At 40.1% G+C, this 19,567-nt stretch overlaps 1 protein-coding gene across 2 annotated transcripts; it reads left to right on the top strand.

Annotated features, from left to right (window-relative positions):
• On the top strand, nt 1-14,403 carry sgsm1b (small G protein signaling modulator 1b). Of its 2 annotated transcripts, XM_085463696.1 has the most exons (25): nt 1-154; nt 254-297; nt 2,566-2,641; nt 3,375-3,537; nt 3,699-3,851; nt 4,175-4,242; nt 4,327-4,469; nt 4,564-4,695; nt 4,880-5,004; nt 5,096-5,163; nt 6,569-6,732; nt 6,840-6,969; nt 7,445-7,571; nt 7,654-7,718; nt 7,839-7,984; nt 8,114-8,242; nt 8,331-8,504; nt 8,635-8,703; nt 9,728-10,951; nt 11,045-11,169; nt 11,265-11,347; nt 11,456-11,565; nt 12,609-12,705; nt 12,803-12,970; nt 13,235-14,403. In XM_085463696.1, exons 1-25 carry the CDS (start codon nt 148-150, stop codon nt 13,321-13,323), a joined length of 3,879 nt encoding a protein of 1,292 aa, XP_085319822.1. In that variant the 5' UTR covers nt 1-147; the 3' UTR covers nt 13,324-14,403. The 2 variants fall into 2 exon arrangements, with proteins under 2 accessions (XP_085319822.1, XP_085319821.1); XM_085463695.1 differs by lacking the exon at nt 1-154 and having other exon boundaries at nt 235-297.
• Nucleotides 14,404-19,567: the final 5,164 nt, after the last annotated feature.

Raw genomic sequence — 19,567 nt, 5'->3', positions numbered from 1 at the left:
GGTGAGGTAGCAGATAGGTTTGATGTAGTCGTTAAGAACACCTCGTACATCCCGGACTGACTCTCCCTGTAAAGCAGCCTTGCCTAAATCACCGTCAAGACCGTCCAGAAAGCTGTGCGTGTCAGCCGCTGCACCCTGTCAGGAGCGATGGGAGGTACCGACGCCGCTATTTCCCTCTTTCGTGAGCGCATCACCATCAATTTCCAAAACAGCATCTGATCAGCATAACTCATTATGTTTTCTCCCGTGGCAGAGGCCGAGACGCGCCAGAAACTGCTGCGCAATGTGAAGAAGGAGGTTGGTGCATTTTATTTCATTTGCGCGCATCACATTTTATGTTTACGGGCGCTATATGCTCAGTGTGTGTGTGTGTGTGTGTGTGTGTGTGTGTGTGTGTGTGTGTGTGTGTGTGTGTGTGTGTGTGTGTGAGTGTGTGTGTGTGGTTATCGTTCATCAGGGCTGACTCCACCGTAGGCCTGTTTATGATAAAACTGACGGTTTATTTTACATAATGTGATTAGACGCAATTAGGCTGCCGGTGGGGCTGTGCAGGATACCGGTCTGCTGGTGGACTGGCGTAAGATGGTGATGACGACGATGGTGATGGTAATGATGACGATAATACTGATGATGTTGATGGTTTTATATTGTGGAAGAAACCCACCACAATCAGGAAGCCACGCACAGATTGTTTAAGCCTGTTTTCTGGCATATTCTTTTCAACCCACCGCCCTGTTAGTCAGAATTTAAAGGTGTGACCCAACCATCTGCTTAATTTGGCGTTTTTAATAGGTGCTTTTGCAGTAGCTTCTCTTGCTGCCATAATATAGGTTATGACAGCATAAATATGTTTAAATGTATTTGCAAATCAGTCAGAGAAAGCGGCACAATGCACCACCCTTATAAACTGGACAGTGACTCCACGATTCCTCATGCAGGCAAAGAAATATGAAGCTTTTACTCAAGCAGGGTACTTCTAGACCCACTCTGTGTGTGTTCTCCCCCTCACCTGTGACTCATTGCCTCTCAAAAACCTAAGGCACTGATACAGGATCCTGCAGTAAGGAGTGGCTTAGCTGTGATATATAAATCTAAGAAAAACAAAAGCAAAACTGCATTTTAATGTTTCACTTTGCTTTATATAGATGGGTAATTAATACAAAGCGTGCCTTTCATGTTGTTTACTCATGTGAAGGAGAAGGACAGGACAGTCGTGAGGTCTGGTTGCAGCAGCAATAAATAACCCCTGAATTGTGAACATTCAGCAGAATTCCAGCACAATCATATTTAAGCATGGAAGTGATTTTCATCTAATTTCATGGGAGAATGTGTCTAGGGCACTGAGCATCAGTTTAAATTTAGTGCATTTTATTGCTTAATGATACGTTTCTTAGCAGCAGACGTGACTACTTTGTGGATCACGACCAAACAATAAACATTCAGAGAAAATGCCGCGCTCAAAAAGTGTAGTCATGATCATGCTCATCTCAGTTTCTTTCTTCTTTTTTTTTAACCTGATCATAATTGCAGCTATGACAACAAGCTTGTTCAAAAATATGACATTTATTAAAGTGAAATGGAGAGCAACATTGATTTTTTTTTTCAAGGACAGTATATAAGTGTTATTTGAACTGAAAACAGAGTTTTACAGTAATGTCTGTGGCTTTGTCGAGCTTGACCGAATAACCCCAGATGATGTCACTGAAGCTTTTCTCTCATTTTGCTTGTAGATCACTGTTTATGACACAAACATAGCTTTAAGGTGTGGGTGTTTACTTTATACAGTGCTATTACTAGGTTGATTATTGGAAACATATAATACAGGGAAGTTGGAAATTGACTCATACAATGGGGTAAAAATGTAAATTTTTTTATCTGCTGCTTTGATTGTAGCTATATTGTAAAAGTGTGCTTATTGCAAACTTTGCAGTTTGGTATAGTGTGTTAATAAATTGTTAGTGAATTTATTTACATATTTACGTATTATTTAGATATATTTAGATTATTTAGACCGATTGGCGACCTGTCCAGGGTGTACAGGGTGCACAGAGCCTCTCAACCTACAACACATGAGACAGGCTACTTGCAACCCTTAATTGGATAAGCTAAAAAAAAAAGTAGATGGATGGATGAATGTGTTTAGGAATGCAAGTAGAAAACCTCAAGAAACAATTCCTTTTGGAATCACTAGAAAATGTAAACAAAAACTTGAAGGTTTGCTTTTACTGCTTACAATAAATCAGACAAATTGAGGAGATCAGAAATTGCATGTGCTTTACATGCAAAATCATTTGAAGTGTGAAGTGCACGTTGGATGTAGTACAGCACTTGCAATGGCTTTGTAAACTGCAGAAGATGAGGCTATAGTTTTGGTAGTTTTGGCAGCGTACATCAGCAGGATGCTATAACCTGCTTGTAGGAAATGTCTTATGTTGCCATACTGCTGCTTCATCATTACTTTTTCTAACATCACTCGCTTCTGTGCTTCTTGTTTTGTATTTATCACCTTATGTAACTGTGTCAGACTGATTAAGACGTATCTGACGGTGAACTTCTCTCCTTTAGGTGAAACAAATTATGGAGGAGGCAGTAACGAGGAAATTTGTGCATGCAGACAGCAGCCATATTATATCCTTCTGTGGTAAATGTTTTTCTACTGCCTGCTTTTATTAGATATTTTATTACAATCCATTACTCAGTTAATATTGCAGATGACATGAACAATGTCTTTTCTTTTAGCTATAATCTTTACCTCCAACTAAAAAAGGTATTATAGGTTTTCTGTATTGTATCTAATCTAATAAAAGACATTCAGTTTTAAATAGTACAGTACCGTCCGCCACATCCATACTGACATTTACAGTACAGAATGACGGCTGACTTCACTTTGTGTCAAGCCATATCACCTCCTACGAGTTCATTCTCACAGTGCCCAAAGGTCCTGTGCAGTCTGTTCCTAATGATTTCTTTTCATTAGTCGCATCTATTTATAATCAATAAAGTAAAAGGATGAACCTTCAAAGGTGTTGATACTAACAAGGAGTGAGGCGTATATGATTCTCAACACTTATATCCTAGCAACTGTAGGCAGTGTTGACTTCAGCCTATTTCTCCTTGAGCTACCTGTGCTTGCTTTCGCCTGTTTCTGTAAAAGAAACATGAGACTGAGGCCTTTAACAAAAGGGAGTTGTACTGTGCTTTTTAGAGAAAAATAAAGCTTTAGGCCAAATACAAACATGTCCGCTTCAAATCCATAAAAGATGGATTAGATTAAGTTGAAATAAACAATGTATATATTGATATACCTATATGTTTTATATAAATACAAATCAAATATTTGCTAAGTCTCTGCATGTTTATGTGTGTTTGTGCAGCTGTAGTGGAGGCGTGTGTGCTTCATGGATTGAAACGTAGGATTGCAGGCCTGCTGTGCAGTAATAAGGTTGCGGCACTCTTTATGAAGGTGGCAAAAAGCTTTTCCCCTGCTGCGGAGCTCTGTCACAAGGTCCAGGAGCTGGAACAGCTCATTGAAAACAGGTGAAACTTTTATCTGTGGGAGACCACAGACTCTTTCTTATAGTTATTTTCATATATATCGATATATAAACTCTTTTGTGCTATTTTTCATTCCTGTTTCATCCTGTTACATTTTAAGAGACTATGCAGACATCGTCTGTAAATTTCTTCTTTTGCTTTAGGAAGCAGAACAATTCCTCACTGAGTACTGACCGCAGTCGGCAGTCCAAGTTGGCTAACCTTCCTCCTCAAGCGCTGAAACACCTGTGGATTCGAACTGCCCTGATGGAAAAGCTCCTAGATAAGATTGTCCTGTACTTAGTAGAAAACAGCAGGTAGGATTATCTATATATTTTTTAATCCTTTTGAGGCTTTGGAATGTCTTTTCTTTTCAATGCCACAATTTTTTTTTTTTTTTTTTGCCATAGGCAGCTGATTTCTATGTATTGTAACTACCAAAGTTTTTAGGCTTCTTTCTCTCATGTGTTCTAATTTGTACCCTCTCTATGGTAATATTAATACATTATCTGTTTGCACAGAAGTCATCAAGAGCTGTGGTATGCAATGAGTAACATGGGGCTGAATTAAAAAACAGTCTTGGTGTTAACGCTATTGTCTTTCCACATGTATACTTGTGTGTTATTATTGTGTGCTTCAGTTCATTCTATGACAAAGAAGCCATGCTGATGGATCCTGTGGATGGACCGATTCTTGCATCCCTATTGGGTACTTTTTTTTAAAACTGTGCTGTCAGTTTATATATCTACTTATTCGGATGTTTACTTTAAGCCCATTAACCTTGTTTTACAGTTGGCCCCTGTGCTTTGGAGTACACCAAGGTTAAGACTGCAGACCATTTCTGGACTGATCCATCTGCAGATGAGCTTGTACAGAGGCATCGTATTCACAGCGGTCACTGTCGGCAGGATTCCCCCTCCAGAAGACCGGCCTTGGTTAGACAGTCAATAAATTGAATGCTTCCTTGTAAAAACAACCAGCAATAGGCTGTATGCAATTGTGTTTTCTTCTTCTCTTAATCCCTAACAGATCCAAAAGAGACAGTCCAGTGGTAGCATGGATGATCGCCCTCTTATGTGGGTGAGGGAATATGTTGAATCACTTCACCAAAACTCCAGAGCCACACTTCTGTTTGGGAAGAACAATGTCCTGGTCCAGCCGGTATGGATTTTCCTGTCCTTTTCAAAACAACCATACAAAACTAGTTTTATTTATTCATTTTAAGAGAGAGAAAATATTAAGAAAAGCTTGCTTACTCTGTGGGAAACGTGATGCCTCCTGTTAATTTGTTTATATGTAACTGATCTGAATACTACAGCACTAACATTTTGTTTTGTGTGTACAGAGAGATGACATGGAGGCCATTCCAGGCTACCTTTCTCTACATCAAACTGCAGACCTCATGACCCTGAAGTGGACACCAAATCAACTGATGAATGGCAATGTTGGGGAGCTGGACTCTGAAAAAAGGTCAGAAAAAAAAGAGCCCAATCTACTGAGACTTAAATATTGTGTTTACAATGTTTATTCACTGACCAATATCCATTTGTGTTTCTCTCAGTGTTTACTGGGATTATGCTATGACAATTCGTTTGGAGGAGATTGTGTATCTCCACTGTCATCAGCAAGGTAACTCACCTATTAAAGTACTGGATGCAATGCAAAGTTGTGCCATTTAAAAATTAAATTTAGCCTGTTTCCCCTTCAAAGTTGTCACCTTATGCAGCATTGCAGTGCAGCCCCTTGTTTTAGATTATTCCCTGGAAGCCATATTTGTTCTTTTCCAGTGTGTCAAAATATAATTTGAATTTAATTTAGGGGGAAAGCACAAAGTTGCAGGGAATTCAGGGAGAAACCCAGTTAGAAGGGCATGTAGTAGGTGACATTTGTGTTGCAAAAAAACTTTGCGCAAGATGCTGGCAGGCTGAATGTTGTCCTTCAGATTGTACGATAAAACTGCAATGACAGTATGATCCTCAGGGAGGAGATTGTTATGGTTCACAACCCTGTGAATGTCTAAAAAAATACCAAGCATGCTCGCGGTCACACCTCTGACCTAATGTACCGCTGATGGGGCTTAAACACTGTGGGCTCTTCAAGCAAAAGCTGCTGGTTTGTATTTGGAGACTCATATCTCCTCTTCAGTGATCAGTAATACATAAATGGCTGATGAGTTTGTCACAGAAGGGGATTTTGTTTTCGTTTTGCTCACATTTGAGGCCCAGAGTAAATTAGGAGATGCATAAATGCACACAATCAGAACAAGACCATATCGTGTCATATCACCTCAATAGAGCAGTAGAGCTCTACTTATAGTTGAATAGGAGGCAGAGCCTTCAGCTTTCAGGATGCTCTTCTTTGGAACCAACTCCCAGTTTGGATTCAGGAGACAGACACCCTCTCTAATTTTTAGATTAGGTTTAAACCTGATGCTTTTTGATAAAGCATGTAGTGAAGGCTGGATCAGGTGACTCTAAATCCTCCCTTAGTTGCACTCCAATGAGTCTGGGCTGCTGAGAATTCCCATGATGCACTCATTTTATTTGACTCAGTGTGTGTTTATACAATATTCTGAGTTTAATCATTAGTTATTATTCACCTCTGGCTCTCTTTCACGGTGTTTTTTGTCCTGTCTTTCTCCCATCACCCCCACAGCAGATGGCTTTCCTCTCCCTGAGTCTGGTTCTGCCTGAGCTTTCTTCCTGTTGAAAGGGAGTTGTTCCTTCCCACTGTTGCTCAAAAGGGGTTGGCTGATTGTTAGGGCTTTCTCTGTCATATTGTATGGTCTCTACCGTACAATAATGTGCCTTGAGGTGACTGCTGTAGTGATTTGTTGCTATATAAATAAAATAGAATACAATTCAAAGACTTGGAGCGCTCTAAAAAAAACCCCAGCTGTGCTAGCACTGGTCCAGAGGCGCATCGAGTGAAAATCGGCAAAAATTAAAATCAGATATGGTTTTTAATTTCCCAAATAAAGTCACATGAGTTTCACGAGTTATTTATTTTTTCTCCCACGTGTGGGTACCTCCAGTGAACAGTGGAGGCACAATCGTTTTGGTGAGCCAGGATGGGATCCAGAGGCCTCCTCTACACTTTCCTAAAGGAGGCCATTTGCTCCAGTTTCTCACATGCTTAGAGACTGGCCTGCTACCTCATGGGCAGCTAGACCCGCCACTCTGGAATCAGAGAGGGAAGGTAAACGGGACACCTCTGCTCAAATAATTTTTCAACATTTCATGCAACAATATTTACTTTACCAATATTTATGATATATTTTCTTCACATACTATTTCCATTTGTAGGGAAAGGTTTTCCCCAAACTGCGAAAGAGAAGTCCACATGATTCATGTGATTCTGTATCAGATAAGGAAGACGATGAAGCAACCGATTATGTGTTTCGGATCCTCTTTCCTGGCAATCAGATGGAGTTCAGTTAGTGCCTTTAATCTTTCTATTCTGCCTCCCTGAGATAATGCAATACAGAATCATCAAAGATTATATCTATAACTGTTCTAATTACTTTATATGTCTTTTGACTTCAAACAGTTCACTTTAGATGAATCTGATGTTTCATCCAGGCATATATTCAGTGTTTGTCTTTGTAATTAAGTCCTTTCTAATGTGAAACTGTTACAGCCATAATATTTTTCCTCCTTGTTTAGTGTCCATGTCTCCATTTCACATTAAAGTCCCATTGACAATAAGGAGTCTTTGCAATTTGTATGCCACATCTGCATCTCCATCCTCTCTCTTGTTTGTTTTTGTTTTTTCACCATGTATTATCAGTTCTTATCATTTTCAGAAATTCATTTTAATATCCAAATCAGTTAGGGCTGCTCCTGGTTTTGCTTGCTTAATTGATTGTGATAATAGGAACAGTAGTAGTAAGGGACACTTTGCTGTGCAGTGGCCCCAGAGCTGATGGATCAGGGTGTTAATATGTGGCAACCAGCCCCCAGGAAGTCCTCCTGCTCCTCCTGCTCACAGAATGGCTCATCTGATGGCTCTCTGCCTAATGGCTGTAACCAAGAAAGGTAAGTATTTCCTATGGTCAGGCTGCAATCACCGTTCTGATTATTCCACCTGACAAAGTCTGAAATATTCTCACTTTACCAGGGCTCCCTTAAAGCTCCTTTGCGACACCATGAAATACCAGATAATCTCCCGTGCGTTCTATGGCTGTGAGTATAATCACATCTTCTTTGTGTTTGCAATTTAGGAATCACTCTGGTTGGGTTGTTCAGCAGATCAATAATTCATTACAGTGGTTGAAAATGAGAAGCCTTATCTCTCCTCTCTAGGGCTTGCATACTGTCGTCATCTGTCCACGGTCCGCACCCACCTCTCCGCATTGGTCAACACCACGATTGTTGACCCCAGCGTACCCTGTGATGCTCGAGGAGGCCTCTCTGTGGAGGTCTGGGGCAACTTCCTCAAAGACAGCTCTGTAAGATTTATACATGAACACCAAGCCATCACACAACGCCTAGTTGTCATTCGTTCCTGTGTGAAATGCCTCCTTTCATTAGTGAGCAATTTCAGTCTGACACAAAAGTAAAAATACTTCTCCTTTCAGGCCTATGAGGAAAAGGAGATACACAGACTGGTGTATTTTGGTGGGGTGGCCCCTTCACTCCGTAAAGAAGTCTGGCCCTTCCTGTTAGGACATTATAAGTTCAGCATGAGTGAGAAATGCCGGCGGGAGGTATTACTCATGTGCTTTCAAAGTATAAAGATATATTCTCATGCCTATCTATTCTTTGCCAGTTATTTACACATGCTTATTGCTTCAGATTGATGAGCAAATGCGGTGCATGTACGAGCAGACTATGAAGGAGTGGCAGGGTTGCGAGGCCATTGTCCGTCAGAGGGAGAGAGAGAAACATGCCGAGGCACTCGCCCGATGCTCATCCGGAGCCAGCGTGGAAAGGGGACCCGTGCAGCGGGACTCCACCATCAGTACAGATGCAAGTTTGAACAAACAAAAAAATCCACATTATGTAACACCTACCACCTATTATTTCAAGAGTTGTGAGAAAATAACTTGGCTAACAGTTCTGCTGTTTTTGTCTCATGTGATACTCTGTCTCACTCCAGTCTTCTCTAAGTAGCAACTCAGATCAACAAAATACTCACTCACAGAGCGACTCCAGCAGCAACGCACAGGTAGTCCCTCTCTCATCATCATCTCCATAGCAATGATTTCTGATACGACACCATACCGGGTTTCATTTTTTTCCCAAGCATTAGCCCACTTACTACAACTTATATATGGTTTGCTGTTGTATTCTTGCTTTCCAAAGCATACCTTGTGAATCGCTGAAAGTAACGGCAGCGAAGCTGTTTTTGAGCAGGATTGCGATTTGGTTTAAGGTATTTTGTGGATAAATTGAAGTAAAAGGAATTAAGTTTTACAAAAGATAATAAGCTAATGGCTCTACATTAAAGGCATGGATGTCTGTATCAAGTTTCATGGCAGTCCATCAGACGGTTGCTAAAACAATGCCACAGTAACAAGAAAAAACTGGGGGGATAAGTCATTAGGTTTCATCATGTAGGCGATAGTGTTAGTAAGATATTTCAGTCAGGGATAAAATAGTTAACCACCTGGCAGACTGACTTAGTGCCACTGTGCTATGTAGAAAAAAGCTTGCTATTTTATCATCAGTGTTTTTATCATGAGTGTCCTTCATTTTATTTAAAGGAGGCAGGAATTCAAGTTTATAATGCAACAAAAAAAAAGTTTATTGTGATTGCTGCACGTATGTAAGGATGCTCAAAGGATTAGAAATCACTACATGTCGTTGTGGTGTAATAAAACATTGTTAGCAATAATGTCAAGTGTTTGTAATTTGCATACTACTTTATAAAAAGCCTTTATTGATCATTTAGAAATCACTTACCACTCGTTTAAAGGATAAAGACTAGTCAAAGGGATTTCCTACAGCCTGAGAGCCCATAATTTGTTACCATTAGTGGTTTATAATGGATCTATAATGCATTAGAGATTTATTGACCATTAATGAAGCTTTCAGTTCATGCTTTTTAAAGTGTGCCTTATCATAGAGTGGGATTTTTATTTACAGTTTATAAACTAACACATGGGAAACCACTGTTGTGCTTTTAAAAACACTCAATCTCAGTAGTACTCGCTTACAATTTATCACATGTTCACTACTTTGGCTTCCAGGTATTTGAATCGGTCGACACAGTGGATCAGGCTGAGAGTGAGTCCAGAGCTGACGAAGAAGCACAGCACAGAGGTGCAGGCAAGGCCATCGGAAATGGAACCACAGACAAGCCACAACTTCCCTCCACCGACCCTGCCTCCAACGATCTGTCAAACCAACGTCCAGATTCAGACAGCTGTCATCCTGTAACTGAGTCTGCTGTTTCTCAGCAAACAGCAGAAAACTTAGAAGTCTGCAGTGAGGAACCTACAGCTGAGTCACAGCCTGTAAAGATTCAGCTCACAACATGTGAATCAGGAGGGGAGGATGTAAAGGACCCTGCAGCCGAGAGTGAGGCTGATGCACAAAAGAGGGAGACGATTTTAGAAAGCATAGTGGTTCAGGAGACAAAGAAATGTGAAGCTGAGCAAAAAGCTGAAGTAGAGGAAAAAGATCAAACGAAGCACGGGCTGTCAGGAGCTTCAAAAGCCACTGACACAGATATTAATTTGAAAGAGAATACTAATGTTCTAAAGCTGGAAACAGAGATTCATAATGAATATTTCCAAGCACCTCCGCTTGGGCAGACTTTAAGTCTTCAGCCACACAAGAGCAAAAGTCTGGAAGTTGAGTCATCTTGTCCGCCTGCAGCAGAAAAAGATGCAAATCCGCTAAATGAAAAAAAGCCAGAGATTTCTAAGAAAAACGAAATCCCATTAAAAGTGATCAAGGCCTCAAACACAGACGCAGAAACAAAGGATGTCGAAGCAGCTGTCTGCGACTTTGTTGAAACCAAAAAAGCTACAGAGATTTCATTCGAGAAACCTGGTTCTAATTCTCCAGTCAGACAAGTGCTGAATGCTCTTCAATCAGCATCGCTTTCGTTGTCGTCTCAGTCCCGGCAGTCTCCAGACACAGCCGATTCGGATGACTCTCCTTCTGCGCTGGAAATGGAGGACATTCCTGCAGGGATAACATACGTGACCTCAGAGGACATCAAAACCAGGCCTTTGGCAGGGCTTGCTGCGCCCCCTGTCTCCCTGGCACAAAGAGAGAAAATGGCATCTGAGGATCTTGCCCTAGATCACCATCTGGACACAGCTTGTAATACCAGTCCTGAGGGCACAGATCTGGGCCTTTCAGAAGAGGAGCCCGAGATAGACAATGTGCTCACTGAACCAGAATCTGCAGAGGTGGGAGGAGTCACCAAATATGATGAGTCCTCAGAGGAGCAAACCTATTCTGTAAGTGTTACACACGGCAAACAGAACTTCAAAGGAAGTCTTTTAATCGTTATCATACAGTAACTGACTTCAGCATTGTTATTATTCATGCAGCAAGAAACAATGGATATGTACTTGATCAATTTGCATCGTATTGACAAAGATGTCAGACGTTGTGATAGAACGTATTGGTACTTCACCACTGAGAATCTGGAGAAGCTGCGTAACATAATGTGCAGGTAAATGAATAATCTATATCCAATAATCTATATATGAGGTTTATTTTAATGCACAAGGTTGAAACGCAAAAATAAACATCTATTTCTATTTGCAGTTACGTCTGGCAGCATCTGGATGTCGGTTATGTGCAGGGCATGTGTGATCTGCTCGCTCCTCTGTTAGTTATCCTGGATGATGGTTGGTAAAACCGTTTAAGTACAATGTGTTTTTTACAGATGTGGGTTTTGCAGAGCTTCACATAATTTACTAGAGGAACAACTCGTAAATGTGTTTGGGGCTTTCCAGAGATCATGGCGTTCAGCTGCTTCACTGAACTGATGAAGAGAATGAACCAGAATTTTCCTCACGGGGGTGCCATGGACTCTCACTTTGCCAATATGCGCTCACTTATCCAGGTAAGTGGACATTTTTCCACACATACAATCATATAAACATTTTATAAACAGTGTAATTTTGCTGAATGGTTAAGCCTACTAAGATTGTTACAGCTTGCTGCTGATACTTAAATGTAGGCACACAAGAAGAGGTTTTCCTCACTGTCAGAGAGTAGAATAATTCTGTATACATCCTACATACGTACTTTAAGGTTATAACATCTACATCGGTCCACCTACGTCTACAAGCAAGCCAACAGATTTTATACAGTACACAATCACTGTTGATTTTTCAAATCAATTGGCTAAATCTGATCACAGAGTGTGGCCGTGTAGTGCTACTTCTATCAGCAGTCACATTATCAGTAAACACTAGTAAAGACTTTTTAGTGTAACCAGCGGTTTGCACCTTGATTTAAAGCCTCTGTATTTACATTCAGTGTATTTTGATTGCAAAGTGTTTTTGTCTCATGCTTTCAGTCATATGTTTTTGTTTAACTTCAAATACTTTGCTGTAAGATGAATAGGTTAAATTATAAGTTGTATCATTGTCCATATACTCATTGACACTGTGTGTTTTAATTTAATTATGTTATAGTTTTGGAACCTTGGATCACAGCATTTGCAGATATGAAAAAGACTTGTTTGATTTCTAACCTATTGTACCTGTTATGAGCTATGGTGAAAATACCAATATGCTTAAAACACATTTTCCATATTAATGAATTTACCAAATATGTTTATTTCATACAGTATAGTAAAATAGAAATTAATACACATGATATATGGGTTGTAATAGTGTCTTATTATGAAGTAAAAATGTTTGTGTTCCCTTGTCTGTAGTGAATATAAGTTGTATTTATTTCTACCACTTAGTTAGACTACCCACAATATAAGTGATTTCTCTGTTCCCCTTTATTACCCAGTTATTTCTTTGTTCCTTATTGCTGTATTTTCTTCCAGCAGCAGGGATCCAGTAGTGTAGTATGGGCTGAATTATAACAAAAATGCATGCATACAGAAGTAGGATAATGATAACATTATATTGTTCTTACATATCACAGATCCTGGACTCTGAGCTGTTTGAACTGATGCAACAGAATGGAGACTATACCCACTTCTACTTCTGTTATCGCTGGTTTCTTCTTGACTTCAAGAGAGGTGATGCGAAACGCAGGCCTCATATTGTTTGCTTGAATCGACCGTGACTTTCTCGTGACAGCGAATATAATCTGATTTGTCGGTCTTTTCTGAACAGAAATGGTCTACGATGATGTGTTCTCTGTGTGGGAAACCATCTGGGCAGCCAAGCACACCTCCTCTGAGCACTTTGTGCTCTTCATTGCTCTGGCACTTGTGGAGATGTATCGAGACATCATCCTGGAAAATAACATGGACTTTACAGACATCATCAAGTTCTTTAATGGTAAGAAAAGCGAGTGAAGCAATGCTAAAGGAAAAACAATCAAGTTTACCAGTATTCACTTGTAATCAATGTTACATTAAAATAACTAAGCAGCTGGTTAAAGCAAAGTGCAGAGATTTCTATAAAAATCTGTTTTTTATTTTGTGACTTTTATTGTGAAATATCAGTATTTACTGAATATTAAAGGAACGCTAAATCTTTAAATATTATCAGTGTTCATAATTGTATCTGTAATTTTTTTCTAAATATACTTTTTCTTCTCAGAAATGGCCGAGAGACACAACGTCCCCCAGGTCTTGATGATGGCCCGAGACTTGGTCCACAAAGTGCAGACGCTCATAGAAAACAAGTGATGCAGGATGCTGCTGGTTAACACCCACAATTCTTTTGTGCTAACCTGTCTCAGAGATAACAACCGAACCACGTTATTGTCGTATATTCCACAGAAAAGGAAATGATGTAAATGAAAAGCGCCGACAAGATAACCGATCATTAAAGCTGCTTGTTATTCAAAGGTAGTTGTAAAACAACTTCTCACCACTTGCTCCTCTCTGTTTTTGGGAGATGCAGTTATTGCCAGTAAAGTTATTTTTAAAAGTGTTTTTGGTCACTTAGTGAATGTACCCTTGTTGAAACTGCTTCAGGATGTAGTTTATTTTGCCTTAAAATTTGCTATTTTTTCAGGGATACAGCAACCAAATTCTTCACTGCATTGATATTCTCCCTAATGCGTTCGGTTAAGTTATGCATCTTGTATACACTTAAATATATTTTCAGTATTGTCATTTACTTAGCTGAAATTGTAGCTGCCATGGTTAAACATTTTGTGATATACTTGAATAGTTTTTTTTCAGTGATGTACCTGGTGTCACGGGATAATTTGCAAACGTTGCAGGGTTCTACCGGCTGGCTTATCTGATGTTAAATAGGTGTTTGCCTCTGATGCACACAAGATTGCAGGATATGCAGACCTGGATTCTGTGTAGCACCTCGTAATTGCACATAGTTTCCATATACTGTATCACAATTTCCTCTTTCAGCTGGTCACGCTCTCATAGTCTCCTCTCCTGTCTCCCACCTCCTCTATGCATTAGTTAAGATGATTTAACTGTTGTCTCTTATCCCAGTTAGTATTCCTCCTGCATGCTGTCATTGAAAACCTCCTTCTTCTTCCCTTAAACTACACAGTGCTGCTCAGGCTGAACACGTCAGCTATCGTTTTCATAAAATCAAAGGATAAAGACTGGTTAAAGGGATTTCCCACAGTCAGAGGTTTCTTCCTGTTAAAAGGGAGTTTTTCCCTCTCACTGTCTTTCTTTAATTTACAATGTAAAGTACGTTGAGGCAACTGGTGTTGTGGTTTGGCGCTACAGTGGGGCAAAAAAGTATTTAGTCAGCCACCGATTGTGCAAGTTCCCCCACCTAAAATGATGACAGAGGTCAGTAATTTGCACCAGAGGTACACTTCAACTGTGAGAGACAGAATGTGAAAAACAAATCCATGAATCCACATGGTAGGATTTGTAAAGAATTTATTCGTAAATCAGGGTGGAAAATAAGTATTTGGTCAATAACAAAAATACAACTGAATACTTTGTAACATAACCTTTGTTGGCAATAACAGAGGTCAAACGTTTACTATAGGTCTTTACCAGGTTTGCACACACAGTAGCTGGTATTTTGGCCCATTCCTCCATGCAGATCTTCTCGAGAGCAGTGATGTTTTGGGGCTGTCGCCGAGCAACACGGACTTTCAACTCCCGCCACAGATTTTCTATGGGGTTGAGGTCTGGAGACTGGCTAGGCCACTCCAGGACTTTCAAATGCTTCTTACGGAGCCACTCCTTTGTTGCCCGGGCGGTGTGTTTTGGATCATTGTCATGTTGGAAGACCCAGCCTCGTTTCATCTTCAAAGTTCTCACTGATGGAAGGAGGTTTTGGCTCAAAATCTCACGATACATGGCCCCATTCATTCTGTCCTTAACACGGATCAGTCGTCCTGTCCCCTTGGCAGAAAAACAGCCCCATAGCATGATGTTTCCACCCCCATGCTTCACAGTAGGTATGGTGTTCTTGGGATGCAACTCAGTATTCTTCTTCCTCCAAACACGACGAGTTGAGTTTATACCAAAAAGTTCTACTTTGGTTTCATCTGACCACATGACATTCTCCCAATCCTCTGCTGTATCATCCATGTGCTCTCTGGCAAACTTCAGACGGGCCTGGACATGCACTGGCTTCAGCAGCGGAACACGTCTGGCACTGCGGGATTTGATTCCCTGCCGTTGTAGTGTGTTACTGATGGTGACCTTTGTTACTTTGGTCCCAGCTCTCTGCAGGTCATTCACCAGGTCCCCCCGTGTGGTTCTGGGATCTTTGCTCACCGTTCTCATGATCATTTTGACCCCACGGGATGAGATCTTGCGTGGAGCCCCAGATCGAGGGAGATTATCAGTGGTCTTGTATGTCTTCCATTTTCTGATGATTGCTCCCACAGTTGATCTTTTCACACCAAGCTGCTTGCCTATTGTAGATTCACTCTTCCCAGTCTGGTGCAGGTCTACAATACTTTTCCTGGTGTCCTTCGAAAGCTCTTTGGTCTTGGCCATGGCGGAGTTTGGAGTCTGACTGTTTGAGGCTGTGGACAGGTGTCTTTTATACAGATGATGAGTTCAAACAGGTGCCATTCATACAGGTAACGAGTGGGGGGCAGAAAAGCTTCTTACAGAAGACGTTACAGGTCTGTGAGAGCCAGAGATTTTCCTTGTTTGAGGTGACCAAATACTTATTTTCCACCCTAATTTACGAATAAATTCTTTACAAATCCTACCATGTGGATTCATGGATTTTTTTTTCACATTCTGTCTCTCACAGTTGAAGTGTACCTCTGGTGCAAATTACTGACCTCTGTCATCATTTTAAGTGGGGGAACTTGCACTTTGCCCCACTGTATATGAATTGGATTGAATTGAAAGCAGCACAGCTTTACCAGATTTAGCTTCCATGCGATATAGAGAGTCGTGGTCGTAATTTTTCTGCTGGTGGTTATTTCAAAGAGGTAGTTAGCTGGTGGCAGTTTGTGCTTCCTTCACATGCTCCACTTCCCTTTTTCACTTTCACTCTTAAACTCTGTCTCGCCCTGATGAACTTGGTTGTCATGGCTTTAAAGCGCGTCAAATTGTTTCTGTATGCCAAAAACCCCCAAAGGCAGCGAATAGTTTAATATTTCCCGGACATTTCTCTTCATTATTATCACTATTTCACTGCTGCTCAGAATGTCAGAGCTCTAACTTCAGCTATGAGGAAAGTGCGATCTTGATGATAAGCTTTTTACTTTTAAATGAATGGTAGCTGGTCAGTGGTATGTAGCCATGTAGATAATGATGATTTTGTCAGTTCATTTTTTTGCTGCAGTCATAGTGGATTTCATTTGTTTAGCCTTAAGACGAGAAATGATTACGAGCTCGGGAGTATACGTGTAAAGGTGAATATCTTAAGATCTCGGCAGATAAACACAAGATACTCTATATAGCTCGATACCGAGAGAGGCAAGTCAGAAAATATGATTTATTGGTGCCACTTACAGTTACAAAATAGCCAAAACACACACGTCTGTTTCACTGTGGCTTAAATTCCAGTGTTTTAATATCACTGCTAATGTGTCTACATATGATCTTGCCTGAGTATTGCTGTTTGTGTATTGCTGTTTGTTGTCAGAAGATTTACAGTATACAATGTGTTAAGAAGAAACTGACTTACTTTACAAAAAAAAACAACCCCTAAGCTAGTACTTATTTATTAAATGCAATACAATGTCTGTATATGGGCCTGGTCTGATTATAATGAAGCAAAAGCTAAAAGTATGCCAATGGAAATAAATATATTTTTATTTTTTCTGTCTTCTAAAATGGTCACTGAGTATACTTAATTTATTGTGTATTAAAAATCTTATATTTTGCATTTAAGGTGCCCTGCGTGTTCTTTCTGGTTAAAAGAGCTTTGATCAAATCAAATCAAATCACTTTTATTGTCACATCACATGTGCAGGTACATTGGTACAGCACATGTGAGTGAAATTCTTGTGTGCGAGCTTCACAAGCAACAGAGTTGTGCAAAATACAATAATGTAAACTTCAGATCTTCAGATTATCTTGTGTAAAATTGTTTGTAATAATAACCACTTTAGATCGTATTTTTGATCCTGATTCTTTGTTCTGGTGCCTTATTTGCGTGTCTGAAATAGGGTCAGTTTGTTTCAAGTCTGCCTAAAAACATCACCCAGATGCTTACAGGTAGTAGGCATACCTTCAGGGGTCTAGTGGAGTACACGACTCAAACTCAGCCGTCAGCAAAAGGGGGGCCGACATGACTGATCAGTGTATCTATTGATTGTAGATCTTGACAATGCCACGCCTGCCTTGCCACGAATTTTCTTGACTTATTTAAATGTTGTTTTTCTCATCTAGGGAAATAATTCTATCATCATGTGCTTCTGTTGGCTTCTTGCTGAGCTAGTCAGCACATTCCTTCTTTATAAGAGTGTACCGGATGGTTTGGCCAGTCCTAATGCTTTTGCTATCTCTCTGATAAATTTGTTTGAGTTAAAAATCAGATAATTGGATGGAACCGTAGTTTGCTCACCTCAATGGACCCAGCACTGACGTCCTGGATGGAGGAAGGTAATAAAGCTCTTTAGGTAAAGTCAGATCAGCTGCGCAACTACCCAACTTAAAACTGTCACGTAATCCTTGGAGAAGAAAAGATGGTACTGGGATTTTTTTTTTATATGTATGTTAAGGCAAGGCAAGGCAAGGCAAGTTTATTTGTATAGCACAATTCAACAACAAGGTGATTCAAAGTGCTTTACAGAGACATTAGAAACAAGAACAAATAAAAAGCATGATTTAAAATTGATTAAAACAAGCAAATAAACTAACTAACTAATTAACAAACAAACAAACAAACAAACAACAGTATATAAAATCAAAACAGATAAAATCAGAACTGTAGATAAAATCAGTAGTTAAATGTAAGTTTTGAAATTTAAGCTTAAAGTGTGGATTTGGTGCTTTATTCAAATGCAGCTGAGAACAGGTGAGTCTTCAACCTGGATTTAAATAAACTGAGTGTTTCAGCTGATCTGAGGCTTTCTGGGAGTTTGTTCCAGATATAAGGAGCATAAAAGCTGAATGCAGCTTCTCCGTGTCTGGTTCTGACTCTGGGAACTGATAAAAGACCGGATCCAGATGACCTGAGGGATCTGGAAGGTTCATACTGGGTCAGGAGGTCATTGATGTATTTTGGTCCTAAACCATTCAGAGCTTTATAGGCCAGCATCAGAACTTTAAAGTCTATCCTCTGACGGACAGGCAGCCAGTGTAAGGACCTCAGAGCTGGACTGATGTGGTCCACTTTTTTGGTCTTAGTGAGGACTCGAGCAGCAGAGTTCTGAATGAGCTGTAGTTGTCTGACTGATGTTTTAGGTAGACCTGTAAAGATGCTGTTACAGTAATCAAGCCTACTAAAGATGAATGCATGGACTAGTTTTTCCAGGTCCTGTTGAGACATCAGATCTTTTATCCTTGATATATTCTTGAGGTGATAGTAAGCTGACTTTGTTATTGTCTTAATGTGTTTTTCTAAGTTTAGGTCTGCATCCATCACTACACCCAAATTTCTCGCCTGGTTTGTGGTTTTTAGATGTATAGATTGAAGTTCTCTGGTGACCTGTAATCGTTTTTCTTTGGCGCCAAAGACTATTACCTCAGTTTTGTTTTTGTTTAGCTGGAGAAAATTGTGGCACAACCAGTCATTGATTTCCTCAATGCATTTACCAAGAGCCTGTACAGGGCCTCGGTCTCCTGGTGACATTGTGATATATATTTGTGTGTCATCTGCATAGCTGTGATAGTTTATTTTGTTGTTGTTTATAATCTGTGCCAGTGGGAGCATGTAGATGTTAAACAGAAGGGGTCCCAAGATGGAACCTTGGGGAACTCCACATGTGATACTTGTCTGCTCAGATGTGAAGTTACCTATTGATACAAAGTATTTCCTGTTTTCTACGTATGTTTTGAACCAGTTTAGTACAGTTCCTGAAAGACCTGTCCAGTTCTCCAGTCGTTTGAGTAATATGTTGTGGTCAACTGTATCAAATGCTGCACTGAGATCCAGTAAAACTAGGACTGACATTTTTCCACTGTCTGTATTCAGACATATGTCATTAAACACTTTGGTCAGAGCGGTTTCAGTGCTGTGGTTCTGTCTAAAACCTGACTGGAAGGCATCGTAGCAATTATTCTGTTTTAAGAAGTAACTGAGCTGTTGAGAAACTGCTTTTTCAGTGATCTTACTTAAAAACGGGAGATTTGAGATCGGCCTGTAGTTGTTCATTTGTGTCATGTCAAGATTGTCCTTTTTCAGTATAGGTTTGATAACAGCAGTTTTTAGTGATTCTGGAAACACACCTGATAATAAAGAAAAGTTGACGATCTGTAACAGGTCTGACTCTAAAGTCTTTGAGACCTTTTTGAAAAAACTTGTTGGCAGGACATCTAAACAGCAGGAGGAGGAGTTCAGTTGACCTAAGATGTCCTC

The sequence above is a fragment of the Copadichromis virginalis genome, linkage group LG7 (assembly GCF_057382275.1).
Source record: "Copadichromis virginalis isolate Kocher_CV1m ecotype Utaka linkage group LG7, C_Virginalis_male_GT1.1, whole genome shotgun sequence".
In the NCBI taxonomy this organism is placed as follows: Eukaryota; Metazoa; Chordata; class Actinopteri; order Cichliformes; family Cichlidae; genus Copadichromis; species Copadichromis virginalis.
Note: the sequence above shows the minus strand (reverse complement) of the source record. Positions and strands in the feature narration are given on the sequence as shown.